This window comes from Muscardinus avellanarius, assembly GCF_963383645.1.
Source record: "Muscardinus avellanarius genome assembly, chromosome: 11".
NCBI classification, from domain to species: Eukaryota; Metazoa; Chordata; class Mammalia; order Rodentia; family Gliridae; genus Muscardinus; species Muscardinus avellanarius.
Window position 1 is genome coordinate 70670714 of NC_137797.1, and position 25821 is coordinate 70696534.

Here is a 25821-nt window from a genome sequence, read left to right on the forward strand (position 1 = left end):
CCTCACTAAGTAGCTGAGGTTGTCCGTGAACCTCGATCCTCCAGTCTCAGCCTCCCGAATGCTGGGATTACAAGCGTGCGCCACCACGCCTGGCTTGGTCTGTGTATTTCAAAGCTAAGAAGGTAGCTTTAAAATAGATTACTAGGAAAAGTCATGGAAATGCTGCTTTGGTAGCTACTTCAGATTCTGCTTTTTCATCCATCTCTGTCAAAGTGGGCACAGCTAGCCAGGGTGGTGGCACACGCTTGTAATCCCAGCATTCGGGAGGCTGAGACCGGAGGATCGCAGTTCGTGGGCAACCTCAGCTTCTTAGTGAGGTCCTCTGCAACTCAGTGAGACCTGGTTTCAAGATAAAGAATAAAAAATAGGGCAGGGGGGTGTAGCTCAGAGGTAGAATGCCCCTGGGTTCCATCACCAGACCCGCAAGAAAAAAAAAAGTGGGCACAGCTAATGCTCCTCAGTGGGGGGGGGGGGGGCAAGCTAGTGGTGAAAAGAAGGGCAATTAAGACTCATATCTTGATTATTGACAGAGCTCAGAGGAGGTTGGCACTTCCACTTAATGCTCTCTGATTCTGCAGACGGCAGGATCAGCTGGAGGCCATCTGGAATGCTGACCTGTCCACATCAAGCTACCCGATAACAGAGAAGACCTCGATGCATTCACTCTGGGCCCAGCTGGGTGGGTACCCAGACATTCCTAAGCTGCTCCAGTTAGATATTCAGTCTACCTTCAGAAAATCTCTGGCTTCTATTCAAGCACAGTAAGTAAAGAACTGGGTAATTGGGCCTTTGGTCATATATCTTTGTTTCTTTCTTTTTTTCTTTCTTTTTTTTTTTTTTTTTTTTTTTTTGCAGGGCTGGGGATGGAACCCAGAGGCATTTGACCTCCGAGCTATACCCCCTGCCCAATTTTTTATTCTTTATTTTGAAGCAGGGTCTCACTGAGTTGCAGAGGGCCTCACTAAGTAGCTGAGGCTGTCCTCGAACCATGATCCTCCCGTCTCAGCCTCCCGAATGCTGGGATTACAAGCGCACCACCACGCCCGGCTTATCTCTTTGTTTCTGTAACTTAACTTTCCCCTGTAGCACAAGGGGAGCAAAAGTATTTGGTGTGAGGTGACAGCAAATTTACCAGCCACAAGCATTAGTTAAATTCAGCATTAGTTGGTTTGCTTCTTCATAGGCTTGTAAATGCCACCATTCCATAATATTTTTAAAACCAGTTATAGTACCACAAACTTAATTTAGCATTAGCTAGGTCCACCACTTTGAATTCCACCCTTAAGCATTTGTTATTGGAAGTACCAGCAAGATTTACAGAATGCTTTGATCCACATTATGATTCTAGACTTGACATTAGATGATCTTGTCACCTCTAGACCCTCTTTGAGATGCCTGTGCTCCAGGGTGTGATGCAGATGAGCAGGTTCAGAGCTTGAGACCAGCTTAAGGCACACAGCGAAAGCCCTCTCAAAAGCAGAGCTATGGGAGGCAAATTGGGCGCTTATATCCCAGAATCCACTGAGGAGACACAGAAAATAGGTAGGGTGATCATTTGGTTCCACATTTCAAAATTCTATTGAATCATATTTTTGCTGAAAGCCATTGGAAATCATACCAGTGAAAGTGAAGAGCTTTGGGGTTTGCACTGCCTCTCTCAGGAAAGAATTTAGAAAATTGAACTTTTGTTGACCTGTGAGAGCACATAAGAGCGGTGTATTTTTGTGAAATCCAAGTCCTGGAGTAAGTGTTAACTTAGTTAGGCATGATGGGGCACACTTGCAATCCCAGTATTTGGGAGGCTGAGGCAGGAGGATCATCAGTATGTGGATACCCTCAGCTACTTACTGAGGCTCTCTACAACTTAGACCCTGTTTCAAAATAAAAAATAAAGTCAGCTGGGTGTGGTGACACAATGCTTGTAATCCCAGAATTTGGGAGGTTGAGACAGGAGGATCGCAGTTTGAGGACAGCCTCAGCTACTACTTAGTGAGGCCCCTTTGCAACTCAGTGAGACCCTGTTTCAAAATAAAGAATAAAAAATAGGGCAGGGGAGCCGGGTGTGGTGGTGCACGCTTGTAATCCCCATGCTTGGGAGGCTGAGACAGGAGGATTGCACGGGTTCGAACCCAGCCTCAGCTACTTAGTGAGGCTTTCAGCAACGTAGTGAGACCCTGTTTCCAAATAAAATATAAAATAGGTCTGGGAGTATAGCCCGGAGGTAGAAAGCCTCTGGGTTCCACCCCCAGTACCACCAAAAAAAAAAAAAAAAAAAAAAAAAGGCGGGGGGCGGGCATGGTGGCACAAGCTTGTAATCCCCGCGCTTGGGAGGTGAGACAGGAGGATCGCACAGGTTCGAAGCTAGCCTCGCTAGCTTAAGAGACCCTGTTTCCAAATAAAAATATAAAAAATAGGTGTCTGGGAGTGCAGCCCGGAGGTAGAAGGATTTCTAGAAACCCCAGTACCACCAAAAAAAAAAAAAAAAAGGGCAGGGGGTGTAACTTGGAGGTAGAATGCCCCTGGGTTCCATCCCCAGTACCACAAAATAAATAAATAAATAAATAAATAAATAAATAAATAAATAATAAAGTCAAGCCAGGTGTGGTGACACATGCTCATAATCCCAGCATTTGGGAGACTGAGACAGGAGGATTGTGGTTCGCAGCCAACCTCAGCTACTTAGTGAGGCCCTTTACAACTTAGTGAGATCCTGTTTCAAAATAAAGAATAAAATATAGGGGTTGGGATGTCGCTCAGAGGTAGAATACCCTTGGGTTCCATCCCCAGTACTGCAAAATAAATAAATTAAATAATCTTAAATAAGCCAGGCAGGGTGGCACATACCAGCAATCCCACTATTTGGGAGACTGAGATAGGAGGATCCCAGATTCAAGGACAGCTTCAACCATTCCATTAACCTAGCAAGAGCAAGATCCTGTTTCAAAATAAAAATAAAATAGGGTTGGGGAGGTAGCTTGGAGGTAGAATGCCCCTAGGTTCAATTCCCAGTACCACACACACAAAGTGACTGTTAATGAATTTAAGATTTTTTTTTTTAAGTATTGGAGATGGTATTCTACCATCAGGGGTATTCTACCTCAAGCACAACCCAGCCCTATTTTTTATTCTTTATTTTGAAAAAAGGACTCACTAAGTAGCTGAGGCGATCCGCAAACCCATGATCCTTCTGTCTTACCCTCCCAAGTACTGAAATTATAAGCATGTGTCACCATGTCAGGCTTATTTAAGATTATTTTATTATTTATTATTTATTTATTTATTTGTGGTACTAGGGATGGAACCCAAGAGTATTCTACCTCCGAGCGACACCCCCAGCCCTATTTTTTATTATTTATTTATTTATTTTTTATTTTTTATTTTTTTTATTTTTTAATTTTATTTTATTGGTGCACTGTATTCATACATCATAGTGGGATACAAACTTTTGTAGACATACATGCACACATCGCCCAGTCAGCCCCCACCCGATCCCCACCCCATTCTCTCCCCATCCCTCCTTCCCATGCTTGGCTTAGTGGTTGACATCTAGTATTATAGCAATTTATCCAAAATTAAAAATGATAATCTCACATAACAGTTTCATTTGTCTGATACCAAGCGTTTGATGATTTAAAGATAGCATTTCAATATTTCTTTTTGCTTTCTTTCTTACTAGAGCATATTTTTTTCTGTTTTTTTAGGTGAAACTATCATATATTTATATATTTATTTTTCAGAAAAAAATCTATCCTAATATGGAATATGAATTCTAGATACCCAAAACAATCTTGAAAAAGAACAAAGCTAGCAGATATATATTTTCTGATTTAAACCATATAAAGCTACAATAATTGAAACAGTGTAGTACTGTTCTAAAGGCAGATATATAGACCATTGGAGTTAAATACAAGCCTAGAGCTAAATTCTTCCCTATATTGTCAAGTTATTTTTGACAAGGTTTCCACGAACATTTGGTGGTGGAAATAATAATCTTTTAACTAAATATTGTTGAAAAATAATAATTACATGGAAAAGAATAAAATTGGACCTTTACCTAATCCCATATACAAGTATTAACTCAAAATAGATAAAAGACCTAAATATAAATCTTAAGACTATAAACTTTTAGGAGAAAATCTGGGTCATAAAACCTCACAACATTGAAATTGGCAGTGATTTCTCGGATATGATTTCAATGGCACAGGCAACAGAAGAATATACAAACTCCCTAAAAAATAAAAGAAAATATTGTATATCCAAAGACAATGTAAACAGAATTAAAAGTTACTAATAGAATTGGATAAAATATTTCCAAATGCTATATCTGAAGGTATATTAATATTCCAACTAGAAATCCTAAAAATTAACAACAATAAAGGCAAACAATACAACTTAGAGATAGGTAAAAGACTAACATAAATAATGAATCTCCACAGATAACCAATCTTAGTTGTCTGTTGGATGGAAACTCTTGTTTCTCTGGTTCTGGTGAGTGTTACCTATTTCTTCTTTGTAGTTAATCTCTTTGAGTATTTTCTCTAGCGCTGGTTTTGAAGACATAAATTCCTTCAGTTTCTGTTTGTCATGGAAGCTTCTTATTTCTCCATCTAATTTGATAGAAAGTTTTGCTGGATAGGAAATTTTTGGCTGGAAGTTGTTTTCTTTCAGAGTTTGGAATATGTTACTCCAAGCCCTTCTGGCTCTCATGACTTGGTTTGGGAAGTCTGGAGTGATTCTAATTGGTTTGCCTCTGAATGTCAGTTGGCCCTTTGTTTTTGTTGCCTTTAAGATTCTCTGCTTGGCTTCCACATTGGTCATTTTGACAATTATATGGCGTGGGGATCCTCTTCTCCGATCCTGTCTAAAGGGAGTTCTATAAGTTTCCTGGATCTGTGTATCAACCTCTTGCTCTATATTTGGAAAATTTTCTGCTATTACTTCCTTGAAGAGATTGTTGATCCCTTTGGTATCACTTTCTTTTCCCTCCTCTATTCCAATTATTCTTAGGTTAGCTCTCTTAAGATGGGCCCATATTTCTTCAATGTCAGATTCCTGCTGTTGGATATTTTTTTCTAGATTAGAAACTATGCATTCATTTTTGGATTGCTCATCTTCTAAGAGCGAGATTCTGTTCTCCATGTGGTCTAATCGGTTGTTTGTGCTTTGAATTGAGGCCTTTACTTCATTAATTGCATCCTTTATCTCTTTTTGGCTCTCTCTGAGTTCTTTTCGAAGCACCTCTATTATTTCTACAGTTATTTTCCTGATTTGATCTTCTAGAAATCTCTGATTTTCTGTTTTATCAGGTTCAGATGTTGTGGGGTTGTGCACATTCATTACTCCAGTGTTATTCCTCTTTCCCATGATTTCGGAGGTTTGTGCCTTCTCTGGGTTCTTCCCTTGGGTCACTATGGCTTCACTTAAGGTGCTCTGGATCTCGAGTCTGTATTATCTCAGACCCCACTACTCCTTTACTGGGTTGTATCACAGAGTCTCCGACCCAGGGAGTCGATAGAGGCTGCTTTAAACTATGGGGGGTGCCAGGTTGCACGTTCTCCTATGGTGTGATATCTCTGCCACCACCACTCCCTCACTGGGTCAAGTCCCAGGAGGCACAATACTGCGATTTCTCCTCTGTGGCCCGCAATTTGACTCACTGTTCTTGAGTACGCAGATGTAGCTGTACTGGACTCGGTGAATTCACTGCAGCTGCCGCTGCCGGTGGCAATATGGCGCCTCTGCCACGCCCTCAGCCATGAGGCTGGCGTATTTTTTCTTCTCTGGTTTTGATTTCCACTCTGAATCCCTGCAGCGTGTGCTGAGCTCAGCCACTGGGAGCTTTAAATGCTGTCTGCGCCGAAAGATCCCACCTGGCTGTTCCGCAGCGGCTCACCTGGCTTGCTGTAGCCGTCCGTTGAGTTCGCCGCTGCCGCCGGCAGTATGGCGCTGCTGCCGCGTCCTCGGGCGCGTGTGTCTCCTCTGTGGCCCTGAGCTCTGTTCTCAGTCCGCTTTCTCTCTGGAGCCTGGTGGTTTTTTTTGTTTTTCTGGTGATGGTGTTTTCTGGCTATGAAAGGCGCTCTTTTTGTGGTAATGGAGATTGGTTGTTAGTGGGACTCTTAAGCCCCGCTTTTCTCGGTCGCCATCTTCCCGGAAGTATCTATCTATTTATTTATTTATTTATTTTTTTGGTGGTACTGGGTTTCCTGGGAGCCCTTCTACCTCCGGGCTACACTCCCAGACCCATTTTTACATTTTTTTTCTTTGGAAACAGGGTCTCCTAAGCCAGCGCATGCGGCTGGCTTCGAACCTGCGCGATCCTCCTGTCTCTGCCTCCCAAGCGCGGGGATTACAAGCGTGCGCCACCACACCCGGCTTTTTATTTATTTTGAAACAAGGTCTCACTGAGTTGCAAAGGGCCTCACTAAGTAGTAGCTGAGGCTGTCCTCGAACTGCAATCCTCCTTGTCTCAGCCTCCCAAATGCTGGGATTACAAGTGAGCGCCACCATGCCCAGTTTATTTAAGACTATCTGAGGGATAACTATTAACTTAATTATTATGGTGCTTAGGACAAGATATATATATATTTCTCCCTTACCTCCACTCCACTTCTAGCTTTGTTAGCTGTCTTACCATCCACTTATTTATTTATTTATTTTAGTATGGGGCTAGAACCCAAGGGCAGACTAACTCTGAGCTATATCCCCAGCCCTTTTAAAGGTTTTTTTTTTTTTTTTTTTTTTTTGTCATTGTAACAGGGAATGGAACCCAGAGTGCCACACCTGCAAAGCAGGAGCTTTGCAACTGAGCCACATCCCAGCCCTTCCCCAGCCCTTTTTAATTTTTATTTTTACTTTTTTTTTATATATTATTGTGGTACTGAAGATTGAACTCAGGAGAACCCAAGAGGTTCACAGGAGAACCACTGAGCAGCAACCCCAGCCTCTTTGTGTGTGGCACTGGGGATTGAACCCAAGGGCATTTTACCTCCAAACTACACCCCCAGCCCTATTTTTATTTTGAAACAGGATTTCACTAGGTTGATAAAAATCTCACTATTTTCTGAGGCTATCCTTGAACCTGCGATCCTCCTGTCTCAGCTTCCCAAGTAATAGGATTACAAGTGTGTGCCACCACGCCCAGCCAATTCTCTGGCTTTTCTAAAGGTATATTGAAAAAAATTTAAATATAAGTTATTTCAGACAACAAAAAGAATAGTAATAGGAAACAGCAAAATGCATACCATGAAAATTAAGAAATAAAGCATACAAGCTGGGTATTGTGGCTCGTGCCTGTAAACCTAGTACTTGGAAGGCTGAGACAGGAGGATCACAGTTTCAAGGACAGTCTTGAGAATGAAGTGAAACTCTCAGCAACCTAGCAAGACCCTGTTTCAAAAATAAGACATAAAATAGAGGTAGGGGGGGCCGGGCGTGGTGGCACACGCTTGTAATCCCCACGCTTGGGAGGCGGAGACAGGAGGATCGCGCTGGTTTGGAGCCAGCCTCGCTGGCTTAAGAGACCCTGTTTCCACATAAAAAAAAAAAAAAGTTAAAAAATAGGTCTGGGAGTGTAGCCCGTGGGAGTGTATCCCAGAGGTAGAAGGGCTTCCAGGAACTCCAGTACCACCAAAATAAATAAATAAATAAATAAATAAATAAATAGAGGTAGGGGGATAGCTCAGAGGTAGAAAGTACTTGGGTTCCACCCCCAATACCACACACACACACACACACACACACACACACACACACACACACACAGTGCTGAGGGTTTCACTAAGTTGCTGTGTTTAGCCTCAAACCTGTGATCCTCTAGTCTCAGCAACTCTCAAGTATTAGGTTCAGGTGTGCGCCACCATGCCTGGCCTAATCTCTTTTTTTGTTTGTTTGTTTGTTTGGTTTTTTTTTTTTTTTGCAGTACTAAGGATTGAAATCGGTATCATTCTACCTCTAAATGACACTCCTAGTCCTATTTTATTTTAATTTTGAAATAGAGTCTCAGAGCTGGGTGTGGTGGCACACACTTGTAATCCCGCATTTGGGAGGCTGAGACAGTAGAATCCCGGTTGACTGACAGCCTCAGCTACTTAGTGAGGCCCTTTGCAACTCAGTGAGACCCTGTTTCAAAATAAAGAATAAAAAATAGGGTGGGGGGCCAGGCGTGGTGGCGCACGCTTGTAATTCCCTTGCCTGGGAGGTGGAGACAGGAGGATTGTGTAGGTTCGAAGCCAGCCTTGCTGGTTTAAGAGACCCCATTTCCAAATAAAAATATAAAAAGCTCTGGGAGTGTAGCCCGGAGGTAGAAGGGTTTCCAGGAACCCCAGTACCACCAAAAAAAAAAAAGAAAGAAAGAAAAGAAAAGAAAGAGAAAAAAAGATTCTCACTAAGTTGCCAAGAGCCTCACTAAATAACAGGCTGGCTGCAAACCTGTTATTCCTCCTATTTCAGCCTTCCAAGTACTCAGATTAAAGCATGGGCCACAATGCCTAGCCTGGCCTAATCTCTTGTCTGTGTGTGTGTGTGTGTGTGTGTGTGTTTTACTGGGAAATAAAACCCAGGAGCATTCTACCTCTGAGCTACCCCAGCCCTATTTTTTAAATTATTTATATTATTTTATTTATCTATTTATTTTTGCGGTATTGGGAGTGGAACTAAAGGACATTCTACCTCCGAGCAACACCCCCAGCCCTATTTTTTATTCTTTATTTTGAAACAGGGTCTCACTGAATTGCAAAGGGCCTCACTAAGTGGCTGAGCCTGGCTTTGAACCTGTGCAATCCTGTCTCAGCCTCCCAAATGCTGGGATTACAAGCGTGTGCCACCACACCCAGCTAATTATTTTGAAACAGCGTCTCACTGAGTTGCAAAAGGCTTCACTAAGTAGCTGAGGCTGTCTGGGAACCCTGATCCTCCTGTCTCAGCCTCCCAAATGCTGGGATTACAAGCATGCACCACCATGCCCAGCTTTTTTTTTTTTTTTTTTTTTTATTGTACTAGGAATTGAACCCAAAGCATTCTACAACCAGGCTATACACTTAGCCCAATTTTATTTTTATTTTGAAACAGGGTCTAAGTTGCTGAGGACCTCACTCAGTTGCTAAGGCTGGCCTTGAACCTGTAATCCTCCTGTCTCAGCTCCCTATGACTGGGATTACAGGAATGGGCCACCATTTTTAGCTTTACTCTTTTTTTTTTTTGTGGGTCTGAGGATGGAACCCAGGGGCATTCGACCTCTGAGCTACACCTCAAGCCTTATTTATTTATTTATTTATTTATTTATTTATTTATTTATTTATTGTGGTACTGGTGTTCCTGGAAGCCCTTCTACTTCCGGGCTACGCTCCCAGACTATTTTTTATATTTTCATTTGGAAACAGGGTCTCTTAAGCCAGCACGGCTGGCTTCGAACCTGCGCGATCCTCCTGTCTCCGCCTCCCAAGCGTGGGGATTACAAGCGTGCACCACCACGCCGGGCTTTATTTTTTTATTTTGAAACAGAGTCTCACTGAGTTGCAAAGGGCCTCACTAAGTAGCTGAGGCTGTCTGTCAACTGTGATCTTATGGTCTCAGCCTCCCGAATGCTGGGATTACAAGCATGCGCCACCACGCTCGGCTTGGCTTTTCTTATCGGATCTACATCACTGATGTTCACACACATTATTGGTATAGTTAGATTAATGTCTATCATATCTGTTAGTGTTTTTATTTATTTATTTTTAATAACACTGTAGATAGAACCCAGGGGTGATTTATCATTGAGCTATATCTGTAGCCCTTATTTATTTATTTATTTATGTATTTATTTATTTACTGCAGTACTGGGGATAGAACCCAGGGGCATTCTACCTCTGAGCTATACCTCCAGCCCTATTTTTAATTCTTTATTTTGAAACAGGGTCTCACTGAGTTGCAAAGGGCCTCACAAAGTAGCTGAGGCTGTCTGCGAACCATGATCCTTCTGTCTCAGACTCCCAAAAAGCATGTCTCAGCCTCCCAAATGCTGGGATTACGAGTGTGCACCATCATTGCCTGGCTCCTTTTTTATTTTTTATTTTATATTTTGGTACTGAGGATTGACCCAAGAACATTCTACCTTAGGGCTGCATCCCCAGCTCTTTTTATTTTTAATGTTGAAACAGGGTTGCAAGTTGGGTATGGTGGCACACACTTGTAATACCAGTACTTGGGAGGCTGAGACAGAGGTTTGCAGGTTTAAGGCCACCCTTGGCTACTTAGTGAGGCTCTCTGCAACTTAGTGAGATTCTCTTTCAAAAATAAAGAATAAAAAATAGGGGTGGGGGTGTAGTTTGAAGGTAGAATGCCGCTGGGTTCCATCCCCAATACTAAAAATGAAGAAAGAAAGAAGGAAAGAAAGAAAGAAAGAAAGAGAGGAAGAAAGGAAGGGAGAAAGGAAGGAAGGAAGGAAGGAGAGAAACAGGGTCTCACTAAGTTGCTGAGGCTGGTCTCAAACCTGTGATCTTGCTGTCTCAGGTTCATAATACTGGGATTACAGGTGTGTACTACCCTTGGCCCCTTTTTAATTTTAAAACAGGGTCTTGCTAAATTGCTGAGTCTGCCCTTGAACTTGAAATCCCCCTGCCTCAGCCTTCTAAATATTTGAGATAACAAGCATGTGCCATGACAACCATCTTGTTTTAATTGAGGGTTATATTCCATCTTCTCTCCTTTCCCAGCATATCAGTTGTACTTCTTTTTTTTTTTTTTTTGTACCTTTGTACTGGTTATTCCAAAGTTTGCAACATATTTACAACTAACCTAAGTTCAATTTCAAATATTATATTGCAAGATAACAAAACAATCCTCTTTTTGTTTTCTTTATCATTGCTGTCATTCATTTCCAATGTAGCTAAGCCTACACACATATGTATGTTTACATATATATGTACATAAGAATATATAATTGAGCCGGTCGTGGTGGCGCACGCTTGTAATCCCAGCATTTGGGAGGCTGAGACCAGAGGATAGTGGTTCGCGGACAGCCTCAGCTACTACTTAGTAAGGTCCTCTGCAATTCAGTGAGGCCCTGTTTCAAAATAAAGAATAAAAAATTGGGCAGGGGTGTAGCTTGGAGGTCGAATGCCTCTTGGCTCCATTCTCAGATACACACACACACACACACACACACACACACACACACACACACAAGAATATATAATTGTAGTGTTGTCTTGGGTTTTTTTCCATTACTGAGGATTGAACCCAGCGGCATTCTACCTATGAGTTATAACCCCAGTCCTATTTTTTATTCTTTCTTTTGAAACAGGGTCTCACTGAATTGCAGAGGACCTTACTAAGTAGTAGCTGAGACTGGTCCATGAACAACGATCCTCTGTCTCAGCCTCTCAAATGCTGGGATTACAAGTGTGCGCCACCATGCCCAGCTTTATTTATTTTGAAACAGAGTCTCACCTATTTCAAAATAAAGGGAATAAAATATAGGGCTGAGGGTGTGGCTAAGAGATAGAACTGCAAAAAAAAAAAAAGAGAGAGAGAGAGAGAGTCTCATTACATTGCAGAAGGCCTCACAAGTTGATGAGGTTGGCTATAAACCCGTGATCCTCCTTGTAACATTGAAATTGAGTCGAGGGTCAAAAAGGAGGCAAAATCCAGCAAAGGAGTGTGATACCAGGCCCCCCCCCCTTTTTTTTTTTTTTTAGTGGTACTGGGGTTCCTGGAAGCCCTTCTGCTTCCGGGCTACATTCCCAGACCTATTTTTTTAAATGTTTTTTTTTATTTGGAAACAGGGTCTCTTAAGCCAGCGTGGCTGGCTTTGAACCTGCGTGATCCTCCTGTCTCCGCCTCCCAAGTGCGGGGATTACAAGCGTGCGCCACCATGCCTGGCACCAGGCCCCTTTTCTTAATGGTCTATCGCTCCTGGTTGAGGTCTGTGAACCTATATTGGGGCGGGAGCTATTGGTCAGCAGAGTCACGCCACAGAGAAGAAGTGAAGGTATATATGTAGCCAGGGTCTTGGGGTGGGGCTAGCAAGGCGGGGGAATGCCAGTCCTCTCGCTACATCTGGAGTCTGCCCTGCAACATCTGGTCCTCTTGCAACATCTGGAATCTGTCCCATCTCCTCTTCTGGCTTTTGAGGTTCTGCCTCCTGTCCCAGCTGCCCATGAGGGGAAGGGGAGGGACATGACCTAACATCCCAGCCTTTTGGTGATACTGGTCGACTACCAAGTCAATAACGACTTCCTGATGTTAGAGGAGACATTGTTATAGGAGCCCCTTGGCCAGGAAAGGTCTGGTCATTCGGAAATGGGCAAGTGGTAATAAAGCTGCTGCAGAAGTTGATTGAAGGTAACCCTGGACAGCACGGTAATGCACTTTTTCTTTTTCTTTTTTATTTATTTTTTATTTTTTTGCTGGGAAAGGAACTCAGGGGCATTCTACTTCCTCGCTACACCCCCAGCCCTATATTTTATTCTTATTTTGAAACAGGGTCTTACTGAGTTGATAAATCCCTCACTAAGTAGCTTAGGCTGGCTGTGAACCACGATCCTCTTGTCTTAGCCTCCCAATTGCTGGGATTACAAGCGTGTGCCACCACACCCGACCAATAATGCACATCTGAATACACTTTAGCATACAAGGAGCTATCAAAAAGAAAAGGCAAATCATGATAATAAGTCTCAGGAGGGGAAGGAGCCAAGCAGCTACTGGCTCTAGGAGGAACCATTCCAGATATGAGGTAGACTGTCGATATCGTGTTTTTATTGTTTTTATTTTTTAATTTTTTTTGGTGGTACTGGGGTTCCTGGAAGCCCTTCTACCTCCGGGCTACACTCCCAGACCTATTTTATATTTTTGAAACAGGGTCTCTTACGCCAGCGCGGCTGGCTTCGAACCTGTGCAATCCTCCTGTCTCCGCCTCCCAAGCGCGGGGATTACAAGCGTGCGCCACCACGCCCGGGACAGATATCATGTTTTTAGATCCTTGTTTAACCTGGTCAGAATTTGGACATTTTCCTCCACTAGACCAAATTCATTAATGTAATAGCAACATTTTTCCCTGAGAAAGAGACAAATACCACTCTTTTCAGCAGTGAGTAAATCCAAAGCCTGTCTATTTTGGATGGCTACCCTAGCAAGGGAGATAATTTGTCACTGAAGGGAGGCCAAAGAGGAGATTGTAGATTTGAGAGCCACTAAGAGTCGCCTATACTTGAGTTAGGCAATATGGGTCAGTCTGGTCAAATAGAAAACATGCTACTGAGCCGGGTTTGATGTTGCACGCTTGTAATCCCTGTGCTTGGGAGGCTGACAGGAGGATCACACAGGTTCGAAGCCAGCCTCAGCTACTCAGTGAGGCTCTCAGCAACTTAATGAGACCCTGATTCCAAATAAAGTATAAAATAGGTCTGGGAGTTTAGCCCAGAAGCAGAAAAGCCCCTGGGTTCCAACCCCAGTACCACACACACACCAAAAAAATGCTATTGACTCAGGAGCATCAGTAACAGAATTTAGAAAGAGAGTTCAATACTTATGGCTGTCTGGCATCCAGAGAGAGAGAGAGAGCACTGCACTGATCCCACCTTGTGGTTGGTCCAATGTGGTTGGTTTTGTGGAGGGGACAAATAGGTCTCCTGCATGGTAAATTTCCAGACATAAACAGGTGGGCCTGCTGAAATAAAGGCATTAAAGAGAATTATGCTGAGAAAAATGGAGTTTAGTGGGCCTCAACACTGTACAGGAGAATTTGACATCGGGCTATTGTAATGGAGCCCTTTTTATCCAAGTAAGGTGATGCCAGTTAGGGTCACCCAGCTGTTTGGCTGCAGTAGGTGTGGTGAGGATCACTGTAGAGGGCCCAGTGCACCATAGTTGGAGATGTTTTGGTTGAAGTGACTTGAGGAGGATTTGATCTCCCAGCATAAGGGCCTTGGCTGCTGGGTGTGAAACCACTTCTTCGGTCCCAGGTTGGGGAAGATATCGGTCAGTGTGTTCCTGAAGGAGGTGTTTTTCCTGATGACTGCGGTCAATATGGAATATGGAGCTTCCAAGAAATGCCAAGGGCCACCGGGCGTAGTGGCGCACATTTGTAATCCCCACGCTTGGGAGACTGAGACAGGAGGATTGCACAGGTTTGAAGCCAGCCTCAGCTACTTAGTGAGGCTCTCAGCAACTTAGTGAGACCCAGTTTCCAAATAAAATATAAAATGGTCTGGGAGTATAGCCCGGAGGTAGAAAGCCTCTGGGTTCCACCCCCAGTACCACAAAAAAAAAAAAAAAGAAAGAAAGAAAGAAAGAAAGAAAGAAAGAAAGAAAGAAAGAAAGAAAATAGCATCCAAGAAATGCCAAGGGCCTATGCCACCTGTTGAGTAACCTTAGAAATAAAAGCTGGTCCATTATCAGACTGTAAGGAATTAGGGACTCCAAACCAAGGGATGATGTCCAAGCATAGAGCATTGGCCACCATGTTGGCTGTCTCATCCTTTGAGGGGAGAGCCTCTACCCAACCTGTTAGGGTGTTGACCATGGTAAGAAGATATTTTAGTTTTTTATGAGAAAGCATATGAGTAAAATCAATTTGCTAGTCCTGTCCTGGCAAATGTCCTCTCATTTGGTGGGGAGAAAAAGGGGACATAGGCCTCCTTGGGGAGAAATGGCAGTGCAAGTAGAACAGAAGGCACTGACTTTACTAATCAGCTGTTGCAGGAAGGGAGAATAAAGCAAGGGGTTTAGGAAATATTTTAAGTGCCATAAGCTCAATGTGTAGGGAATTCCTCCTCCTCCTCTTAATCTCCTCCTCTTCCTTCTTTTTTTGCAGGTCTGGGGATGGAACCCAGGGACATTCAACCTCCGAGCTACACCCCTGCCCTATGTTTTACTCTTTATTTTGGAACAGGGTCTCACTAAGTTGCAAAGGTCCTCACTAAATAGCTGAGGCTGTCTGTGAACCATGATCCTCTAGTCTCAGCTTCCCAAATGCTAGGATTACAAGCGTGCACCACCACACCCAGCTTGTGTAGGGATTATGTATTAGGTTAAAGACTGCTTTGGCCTGAGCCTCAGGTAGGGCAATTTTGTTCTGTATCATAAGCCATAGGCAAGAGGGTTTACCATCAATCCCCTCTACTGAGATTGGAGAAGGAAAACTGGGACCCAAAAAGTGGAATGACAGAATAGATAGCTTCCATATCAACCATAAAGGAGATTGGCTTACCTACCACCTTGAGAGTTACCCTGGGCTCTGTAAGGATGGTGGGGATCGATGAGTCTGGAAGCCGTCAGTCTTCAGCCAGGCCGAGTAGGGCCAGTGGCGGAGCCTGATATGGAAGGGTGGTACCCCTGTGTTGAGGCACCTGGGACTCACTGCTTTTCCAAGGGCAATCATTTCTCCAGTGGCCCTCCTGGCTGCACACCGGGCATGGTCGGGTTGGTGGGCATGGCTGAGGGCAGTGCTTATCCCAGTGTCCTTGCCTCCCTTGAAGCAGGCTCTTAGAGGTAGTTGTCATTGCTGTTCTCTACCTCTAGGTGGTGCTCATTGTCTAGAGGGCTACCGAGGCGAGGGCTTACAAATCTGCCTTTCCGCAGAGCTGGAATATATGCTCCACTTCTGCCTGTCCCTCTCAGGAATTAAGAACTTTAAATGCCACGTTTACCAAATCTTGAATAGGGGTCTGAGGGCTGTTCTGGTAATTCCAGTAGGGATCTTCAGAAGGTACCAAGTTGCTACAATAGGGAGGGCAGAGTTAGTCAAATGGACCTGGTTGGCCCGTTCTTGGGCGACCTTTAAGATATGATCCCATTCTTTCATCAGAAGTTAAGGCAGAGGTTATGAGCCGGGTGTGGTGGCGCAGGCTTGTAATCCCAGCATTTGGGAGGCTGAGACCAGAGGACCATGGTTCATGAACAGCCTCAACTACTTAGTAAGGCCCTCCCCAACTTGGTGAGACCCTGTTTCAAAATAAAGAATAAAAAATAGGGCAAGGGGTGTAGCTCGGAGGTTGAATGCCCCTGGGTTCCATTCCCAGACCTGCAAAAAAAAAAACAACAAAAAACAAAAAAAATTAATACATATTTATTATGCCAATTACAAAAATAATGTTCATTAGAAAATTTGGAGCCAGGCGTTGTGGCGCACGCTTGTAATCCCAGCATTCGGGAGGCTGAGACTAGAGGATCATGGTTTGCGGATAGCCTCAGCTACTTAGTGAGGCCCTCTGCAATTTCAGTGAGACCTGGTTTCAAAATAAAGAATAAAAAATAGGGCAGGGGGTGTAGCTCGAAGGTAGAATGCCCCTGGGTTCTACCCCCAGACTCACAAAAAAAAAAAAAAAAGAAAAAGAAAAAGAAAATTTGGAAACTATAGGCTAGCCCATCCCCAGAAATAATAACCACTCTCAATGTTTAAGCAATTTCTAGCTGGAGCATGGTGTTACATATCTGTAACCTCAGCATTTGGGAGGCTGAGACAAGAGGAGCAAAGGTTCAAGGCCAGCCTCAGCAATGTAGCAAGATTCTCAGCAATTTAGGGAGACTGCTTCAAAACAAAAAATAGAAAGGGAGCTGAGCATGGTGGTACATGCTTGTAATCCCATTACTTGGGAGGCTGAGACAGGAGGATCACAGGTTTGTGGCCAGCCTCAGCTACTTAGTGAGGCCCTCTGCAACTCAATGAGACCCTGCTTCAAAATAAAGAATAAAAAATAGAGTCTGGGCGTGGTGGTGTATGCTTGTAATCCCATTATTTGGGAGGCTGAGACAGAAGGATTTGGGTTCATGGCCAATCCTAGATACTTAGTGAGCCCTCTGCAACTTAGTGAGACCCTGTTTCAAAATAAAGAATAACGAAAATGGGGCTGTGGTAGAATGCTCTTGGGTTCAATCCTTAGCACCACAGAAAGAAAGAAAGAAAGAAAGAAAGAAAGAAAGAAAGAAAGAAAGAAAGAAAGAAAGAAAGAAAGAAAGAAAGAAAGGCGTTGTAGCGCATGCTTGTAATCCCAGTGCTTGGGAGGCTGAGATTGGAGGATCGCGGTTCACGGACAGCCTCAGCTACTTAGTGAAGCACTCTACAACTTAGTGAGAACCTATCTCTCAAAGTAAAGAAAAAAAAGGGCAGGGGGTGTCGCTCAGAAGTCAAATGCCCTTGGGTTCCATCCCCAGACCCGCAAAAAAAAAAAAAAAAAAAAAAAAGGCTTGGGCAGCCAGGTGTTGTGGAGCACAATTGTAATTCTGGGACTTTGGAGGCTGAGACAGGAGGATCACAGGTTCCATTATAGCCCCAGCAAAGTAATGAGACTCTCACCAACCTAGCAAGACTGTTTCAAAGAAAGAAAAATAGAGGAATAGCTTGGAGGTGTAATGCCCCTGGGTTCAATCCCCAGTACCCCCAAAAAATACTGTCCAATAAGTAATAAGCTGTTACCCTACTCTAACTTTGGTTATGGGAGAAATTCTGCCTCTTTAATGTGACTTTTACAAATATGAGCTACAGGCCGGGCGTGGTGGCGCACGCTTGTAATCCCAGTGCTTGGGTGGCCAAGACAGGAGGATCACACAGGTTCAAAGCCAGAATCAGCTACTTAGTGAGGCTCTCAGCTACTTAGTGAGACCCTGTTTCCAAATAAAGTATAGAATAGGTCTGGGAGTATAGCCCGGAGGTAGAAAGCCCCTGGGTTCCACCCCCAGTACAAAAAAAAATGTGTATATATATATATATATATATATATATATATATATATATATATGATGAGTTACATATTGAATTTGCTAGTTTGTGACTTCAGGAAGCTCTCCTTTATCCTATGATTTATCTTGAAATCCACAGTTAGGAGCATTTTGTAATATAATTAATTTTCTTGTCTCATTCCCAGGTCTAAGAAGATTCCCAAGTGACTGTAAAATTAAATCATGCCTATTGTAAAAGTAAATTTCAATGTTTTAGCAAATGTCTATTTTACTTCTTTCCATGGATACACATTGTTTTTCTATTGTTTGCTTTTTTATTTTTATTTTTTTTTTTCAGTACTGGGAATGAAACCCAAGGGTGCTTTACCACTGAGGTACAATTTTTTTTGTTTTGAGGTACTAGGGATGGAACCCAGGGGCATTCTACCTCCGAGCTACACCTCCAGCTCTATTTTTTATTTTTTATTTGAAACAGAGTTTCACTGAGTTGCAAAGGGCCTCACTAAGTAGCCGAGGCTGTCTTCGAATTGTGATCCTCCTGGCTCAGCCTCCCAAATGCTGGGATTACAAGCATGTGCCACCATGCTTGGCTGACCTTTCTTATTTTAAATATTGAGATAAGATCTCACTAAGTTGCCGAAGTTGATCTTGAATTTAAAATCCTCCTGCCTCAGCTTCCCAAGAAATTAGGATTACAGGTATATGCTGCCATACTTGGCTGTTCTTTGCTTTTATTTATTTATTTATTGGTGGTACTGGGGATGGAACCCAAGGGCTTTCTACCTCCAGGCTATACTCCCAGACATATATATATATAGTATATATATATATATATTTTTTTTTTTTGCGAGTCTTGGAATGGAACCCAGACAGAGGCATTCTACCTCCGAGCTATACCCCCTGCCCTATTTTTTATTCTTTATTTTGAAACAGGGTCTCATTAAATAGCAGAGGGCCTCACTAAATACTTGAGGCTGTATGCGAACAGCGATCCTCTGGTCTCAGCCTCCCGAATGCTGGAATTACAAGCATGCGCCACCATGCCCAGCTTTATATTTTATTTGGAAACAGGGTCTCGCTAAATTACTGAGAGCCTTACTAAGTAGCTGAGGCTGGCTTCGAACCTGTGTGATCTTCCTGTCTCAGTCTCTCAAGCGCAGGGATTACAAACCTGCGCCACCTCGCCCGGCTTTTATTCTTTGTCTTTATATACTGCTTATAGTTCTTCATTTCCATACTACGTCTGTGACAACTCAAAAAAGAGTATCTTCTGCTCTAGATTATGAAAACAACCAACCACTTCATCAAACCCTGGGGTAGGGCTACATCCCTAGCCCTAGTTTTTAGTCTTCTTTTTTCATTTTATTTTTGAAACAGGGTCTCACTGAGTTGTGAAGGGCCTCGCTAAGTAGCTGAGGCTGTCTGCAAACCGCGATCCTCTGTCTCAGCCTCCCGAATGCTGGGATCACAAGCGTGGGCCACCATGCCTGGCGATTTTTATCTTATTTTGAAACAGGGTCTCTCTAAATTGTGGAGAGCCTCATTAAGTAGCTGAGGCTGTCTACAAACTTGTGATTCTCCTGGCTCAGCCTCCCAAGTATTGGGATTACAAGCATGCATCATCACCACGCCCTGCTGTGCCAGGCATGGTGGCACACAGTTGTAATCCCAGTACTTGGGAGGCTGAGACAGGAGGATGGCAAGTTCGCAGCCAGCCTCAGCTACTCAGCTACTTAGGTCTTTCACAACTTAGTGAGACCTTGTTTTTTTTTTTTTTAAAAAAAGGGGGGGCTGGGGGTGTAACTGGGAGGTAGAATGCCCCTGGGTTCAATCCCCAGTACTGCACAAAAACAAACAAACAACAACAAAAAAAAACTCACCTGCAATCTTCCTGTCCCAGTCTCTCAAGTACTGGAATTACAGGGGTGTGCTGCCACACCCAGCTCTGGTCTCCCTTTAAGTAATCACTAACCTCTCTTGGCCCCAGAATGCTGCCTGGAAAACATACTTTATTTCTCTAATCTACTCACTGACTTTTCGCATTTTCTCCTGTCTCCTTAACAATCTAAGACCTCTTCCATCTTTATTCCTGGCTAAGACTTATCTCTTTATTGCATTGGAAGCAATCATTATTAACTACACATACATCTCAACATCTCGTTAGCATACCTGCACTGTATCCATGTATTTCTACTCCTCCTGTTACCCGGATGAGCTGTCTGACTCTCAGGTGATAGCAGTTTCTCTACTTGCCACTAGATCCCATTTCTTCAATTCAAGGACACAGCTTCAGTAATTGCACATTCTCTCTCATATCATTTATCCCAGTTTTCAGTGTGTGTGTGTGTGTGTGGCATTGGAGATTGAAGCCAGAGGCATTCTACCTCTGAGCTACCCTCTCAGCCCTATTTTATTTTTATTTTGAAAAAGGGTCTTGCTAGGTTGATGCGAGTCTCTCTACTTGCTGAGGTTGTCCTCGAACCTGCAATCTTCCTGTCTCAGCTTCCCAAGTACTGGGATTACAAGTGTGGGTCACCACACTTGGCTCCATTTTCCGTTTCTCCACCTAGAAAAATAAAAAGGAAAAAAAGAAATATGTCAGGTGTAGTGGTACACACTTGTAATCCCAGTATTTGGGAGGCTGAGACAAGAAGATGATAGGTTTTCTGCCAGCCTCAGCAACTTAGTGAGACCTGTTACAGAATAAAAAATAAAATAGGGCTGGGGTTGTATCTCAGGGGTAGACCCTAGGTTCAATTTCCTATGACCAAATAAATTTAAAAAATGTTGGACCGAGAAAAGCGGGGCTTAAGAGCCCCGCTAACAACAAACCTCCATTACCACAAAATCAGCGCCTTTCATAGCCAGAAAACACCATCACCAGTGAAACAAAAAATCACCAGGCTCCAGAGAGAAAGCGGACTGAGAACAGAGCCACAGAGGAGATAACCGGCCTATCGCCCGAGGACGCGGCAGACGCGGCGGCAGCAGCGCCATACTGCTGGCGAATTCACGGGACGGCTACAGCAAGCCGAGGTGAGCCACTGCGGAACAGCCAGGCGGGATTTCTCCGCGCAGAGAGCATCTAAAGTTCCCAGTGGCCGAGCTCAGCACACGCTGCAGGGATTCAGAGTGGAAACCAAAACCAAGAAGAAAAACACCAGCCCCACAGCCGAGGGCGTAGCAGCGGCGCCATATTGCCACCGGCGGCAGCAGCAGAGAATTCAACGAGTTCAGTACAGCTCCATCTGCGTACTCAAGAACAGTGAGTCAAATTGCGGGCCACAGAGGAGAAATCCCAGTACTGTACTCCCTGGGACTTGATCCAGTGTGGGAGGGGCGGTGGCAGAGATATCACACCATAGGAGAACGTGCAACCTGGCACCCCCCCACAGTCTAAAGCAGCCTCTATCGACTCTCTGGGTCAGAGACTCTGTGATACAACCCAGTAAAGGTGTAGTGGGCTCTGAGATACTACTGACTCGAGATCCAGAGCACCTTAAGTGAAGTCATAGTGACCCAAGGGAAGAACCCAGAGAAGGCACAAACATCCGAAATCATGGGAAAGAGGAATAATACTGGAGCAATAAATGCCCACAACCCCACAACATCAGAACCCGATAAAACTGAAAATCAGAGATTTCTAGAAGATCAAATCAGGAAAATAACTGTAGAAATAATAGAGGTGCTTCGAAAAGAACTCAGAGAGAGCCAAAAAGAGATAAAGGATGCAATTAATGAAGTAAAGGCCTCAATTCAAAGCACAAACTACCGATTAGAACACATGGAGAACAGAATCTCGCTCTTAGAAGATGAGCAATCCAAAAATGAACGCATAGTTTCTAATCTAGAAAAAAATATCTGACAGCAGGAATCTGATATTGAAGAAATATGGGCCCATTTTAAGAGAGCTAACCTAAGAATAATTGGAATAGAGGAGGGAAAAGAAAGTGAAACCAAAGGGATCAACAATCTCTTCAAGGAAGTAATAGCAGAAAATTTTCCAGACATAGAGCAAGAGGTCGATACACAGGTCCAGGAAACTTATAGAACTCCCTTTAGACAGGATCGGAGAAGAGGATCCCCACGCCACATAATTGTCAAAATGACCAATGTGGAAGCCAAGCAGAGAATCTTAAAGGCAACAAAAGCAAAGGGCCAAGTGACATTCAGAGACAAACCAATTAGAATCACTCCAGACTTCCCAAACCAAGTTATGAGAGCCAGAAGGGCTTGGAGTAACATATTCCAAACTCTGAAAGAAAACAACTTCCAGCCAAAAATTTCCTACCCAGCAAAACTTTCTATCAAATTAGAAGGAGAAATAAGAAGCTTCCATGACAAACAGAAACTGAAGGAATTTATGTCTTCAAAACCAGAGCTAGAGAAAATACTCAAAGAGATTAACTACAAAGAAGAAATAGGTAACACACTCCAGAACTAGAGAAACAAGATTTTCCATCCAACAAACAACTAAGATTGGTTATCTGTGGAGATTCATTATTTATGTTAGTCTTTTACCTATCTCTAAAGGGTATTGTTTGCCTTTATTGTTGTTAATTTTTAGGATTCCTAGTTGGAATATTAATATACCTTCAGATATAGCATTTGGAAATATTTTATCCCATTCTATTAGTAACTGTTAACTCTGTGTACATTGTCTTTGGATATACAATTTTTTTTTTTAGGGAGTTTGTATACTCCTCTGTTGCCTGTGCCTTTGAAATCATAACCAAGAAATCACTGCCAATTTCAATGTTGTGAGGTTTTATGACCCAGATTTTCTCCTAAAAGTTTATAGTCTTAAGATTTATATTTAGGTCTATTATCTATTTTGAGTTAATATTTGTATATGGGATTAGGTAAGGGTCCAATTTTATTCTTTTCCATGTAATTATTATTTTTAACAATATTTAGTTAAAAGATTATTATTTCCACCACCAAATGTTCGTGGAAACCTTGTCAAAAATAACTTGACAATATAGGGAAGAATTTAGCTCTAGGCTTTTATTTAACTCCAATGGTTTATATATCTGCCTTTAGAATAGTACTACACTGTTTCAATTATTGTAGCTTTATATGGTTTGAAATCAGAAAATATATATCTCCTAGCTTTGTTCTTTTTCAAGATCGTTTTGGGTACCTAGAGTCCATATTCCATATTAGGATAGATTTTTTTCTGAAAAATAAATATATAAATATATGATAGTTTCACCTAAAAAATAGAAAAAAAATATTCTCTGGTAAGAAAGAAAGCAAAAAGAAATATTGAAATGTTATCTTTAAGTCATCAAAAGCTTGGTATCAGACAAATGAAACTGTTATGTGAGATTATCATTTTTAATTTTAGATAAATTGCCATAATACTAGATGTCAACTACTAAGCCAAGCATGGGAGGGAGGGATAGGGAGAGAATGGGGTGGGGATTGGGTGGGGGCTGACTGGGAAAAGTGTGCATGTATGTCTACAAAAGTATGTATCCTACTATGATGTATGAATACAGTGCACCAATAAAAATAAATAAATTTAAAAAAAAAAGAAAAAAATGTATTTAGAATCCAGGTGTGGTGGCGCACCCTTGTAATCCCAGCATTTGGGAGGCTGAGACCGGAGGATTGCAGTTCGTGGACAGTCTCAGCTACTTAGTGAGGCCCTCCGTAAATTAGGGAGACCCTGTTTCAAAATAAAGAATAAAAAATAGGGCAGGGGGTGTAGATGGGAGGTGAATGCCCCTGGGTTCCATCCCCAGACCCGCTATATATATATACATACATACATACACACACACACACACACACACACACACACACACTCACACACATATATGCAGTCAATGTGAGGAATGTGTGTGGTGCTGCATGCTTGAAATCTGAGTATGTGGGAGGCTAAAACAGGAGGATTACAGGTTCAAGCCCAGCTTTAGAAACTTAGTGAGTCTTGAGATCAGAGGTAAAATGCCCTGGGTTCAATCCCTAGTACCAAACAAACAAACAACTGAGTGGAGTGGGGCTGACACAGGAGGATCACAGGTTTGCAGCCAGCCTCAGTAACTTAGTGACACCCTCAGCAATTTATTGAGACCCTGTTTCAAAATAAATTAAAAAAATAGGGTTGGGGTAGAATGCTCAATCCCTACTGCCACATACACACACACACACACACACACACACACACACACACACACACGAAGGTGGGCGTGGTGGTGCACAATTGTAATCCCAGTATTTGGGAGGCTAAAACAGGGATCACAAGTTCGAAGCAACGCCAGCATCAGAAATTTAGTGAGGCTATCAGCAAACTTACTGAGACCCTATTTCCAGATAATAAAATAAAAAAGGGCTGGGGATGTAGGTGAGTTCAATCCTCCGTACCACACAATCCCTGGGTTCAATCCTTAGTAACACACACACACACACACACACACACACACACACACACACCCCAAAAAACAAAAAATAAAAAATTAAACCAAAAACCTAGGTCTGGGGATATAGTTTAGAGCTTGCCAGGCATGCTCAAGGCCGAGGTTTCATCCACAACACTGTAAAACAAAACAAAAACCACTAGACAGACACAAGGACAAGTAAACAAACGCAAAGTTCAGGAATAGATCATGAAACACAGAACCCAACATGGCACCATAAGGCGGGCGGGGGCAAAGCCATCTTTATGAGAAAGGGACATTGTTTAGAAATTGTGTTGATAAAACTGGTTCGTAATGTGAAGAAAAATCAAGTTACATCCTTCTAATACTCTAAATACAAGATGAACTTTATGTGGATTAAAGATATGAATGGAAAAATAAAACTGTGATGCTCAGGGAAGAAAATGTACAAGGATATCTGTTTGATTCAGGAAATTTTCTTTTTCTTTTTTTGGAGGGGGGTGCTAGGGACTGAACCCAGGGAGTTCTAGCTCTCAGCTACATCCCCAGCCTTATTTGTTTGTTTGTTTGTTTGTTTGTTTATTTTTGCAGTACTGGGGTTGACCCTGGAGCATTCTACCTCCGAGCTACACCCCCAACTGAACTTTTTATTATTTTGAAACAGAGTCTCACTGAGTTGCAAAGGGCCTCCACTAAGTAGCTGAGGCTGTCCATGAACTGTGATCCTCCTGTCTCAGCCTCCCAAATGCTGGGATTACAAGCTTGCACCACCATGCCCGGCTTCTTTATTTTTTATTTTTTAATTTTTTTGGTACTGGGGATGGAACCCAGAGGCATTCTATCTCCGAGCAACACCCCATCCTCAGTACTGAAAAAAAAAAAAAAAAAAGGTATAGTGTAATTCAGAGGTAGAATGCCCCTGGGTTCCATCCCCAGTACTGCAATAAAATAAATAAATTAATAAATAAATCAATTAATTAATAAAATAAAACTAGGGGTTCTACCTCAGAAATAGAACACCTATGACTTCAATCCTCATTGTGCGCATGCACACACACACACACACACACTCACACACTCACACACACACACACACTCACAAATCCCACTGAAAAAAGAGATCTGGAAGTTTAAATACAAGAAAATGAGCCGAGCGTGGTAGTGCACGCTTGTAATCCCAGCACTTGGTGGGCTGAGACAGAAGGATCTCACGGGTTCAAAGCCAGCCTCAGCTACTGAGTGAGGCTCTCAGCAAGTTAGTGAGAACCTGTTTCCAAATAAAATATAAAATAGGTCTGAGCCGGGAGTGGTGGTGCATGCTTGTAAGCCCCACACTTGGGAGGCAGAGACAGGAGGATAGCGCAAGTTCGAAGATAGCCTCGCTGGCTTAAGAGACCCTGTTTCCAAATAAAAATAGAAAATAGGTCTGGAGCTGGGCGTGGTGGCACACGCTTGTAATCCCTGTGCTTGGGAGGCTGAGACAGGAGGATTGAGCAGGTTCAAAGCCAGCCTCAGCTGGTTTAAGAGACCCTGTTTCCAAATAAGAAAAATAAATAAATAAAATAGGTCTGGAAGTGTAGCCTGGAGGTAGAAGGCCCCTGGGTTCCATTCCCAGTACCACCAAAAAACAAACAAACAAACAAACAAACAAACAAACAAAAACCAAAAAAAAAGAAAAAAAAAAAAAGAAAATAGGCCTGGGAGTGTAGACCAGAGGTAAAAAGGGTTTCCAGGAACACCAGTACCACCAAAATAAAATAAAATAAGTCTGTGAGTA

The 25821-nt window shown here is 42.8% G+C and overlaps 1 protein-coding gene across 1 annotated transcript in view; it reads left to right on the forward strand.

The window, feature by feature from the left end:
* FAM186A (family with sequence similarity 186 member A) overlaps positions 1 to 25821 on the forward strand; it is a gene marked incomplete at both ends in the record, with an annotated part of 81616 nt that overhangs the window by 38839 nt on the left and 16956 nt on the right. Inside the window, 3 exons of the mRNA XM_080704891.1 lie at positions 579 to 761; positions 12230 to 12342; positions 15502 to 15662. Coding sequence (XP_080561017.1) covers positions 579 to 761; positions 12230 to 12342; positions 15502 to 15662 — 457 coding nt within the window. The remainder of the gene's footprint in view (positions 1 to 578; positions 762 to 12229; positions 12343 to 15501; positions 15663 to 25821) is intronic.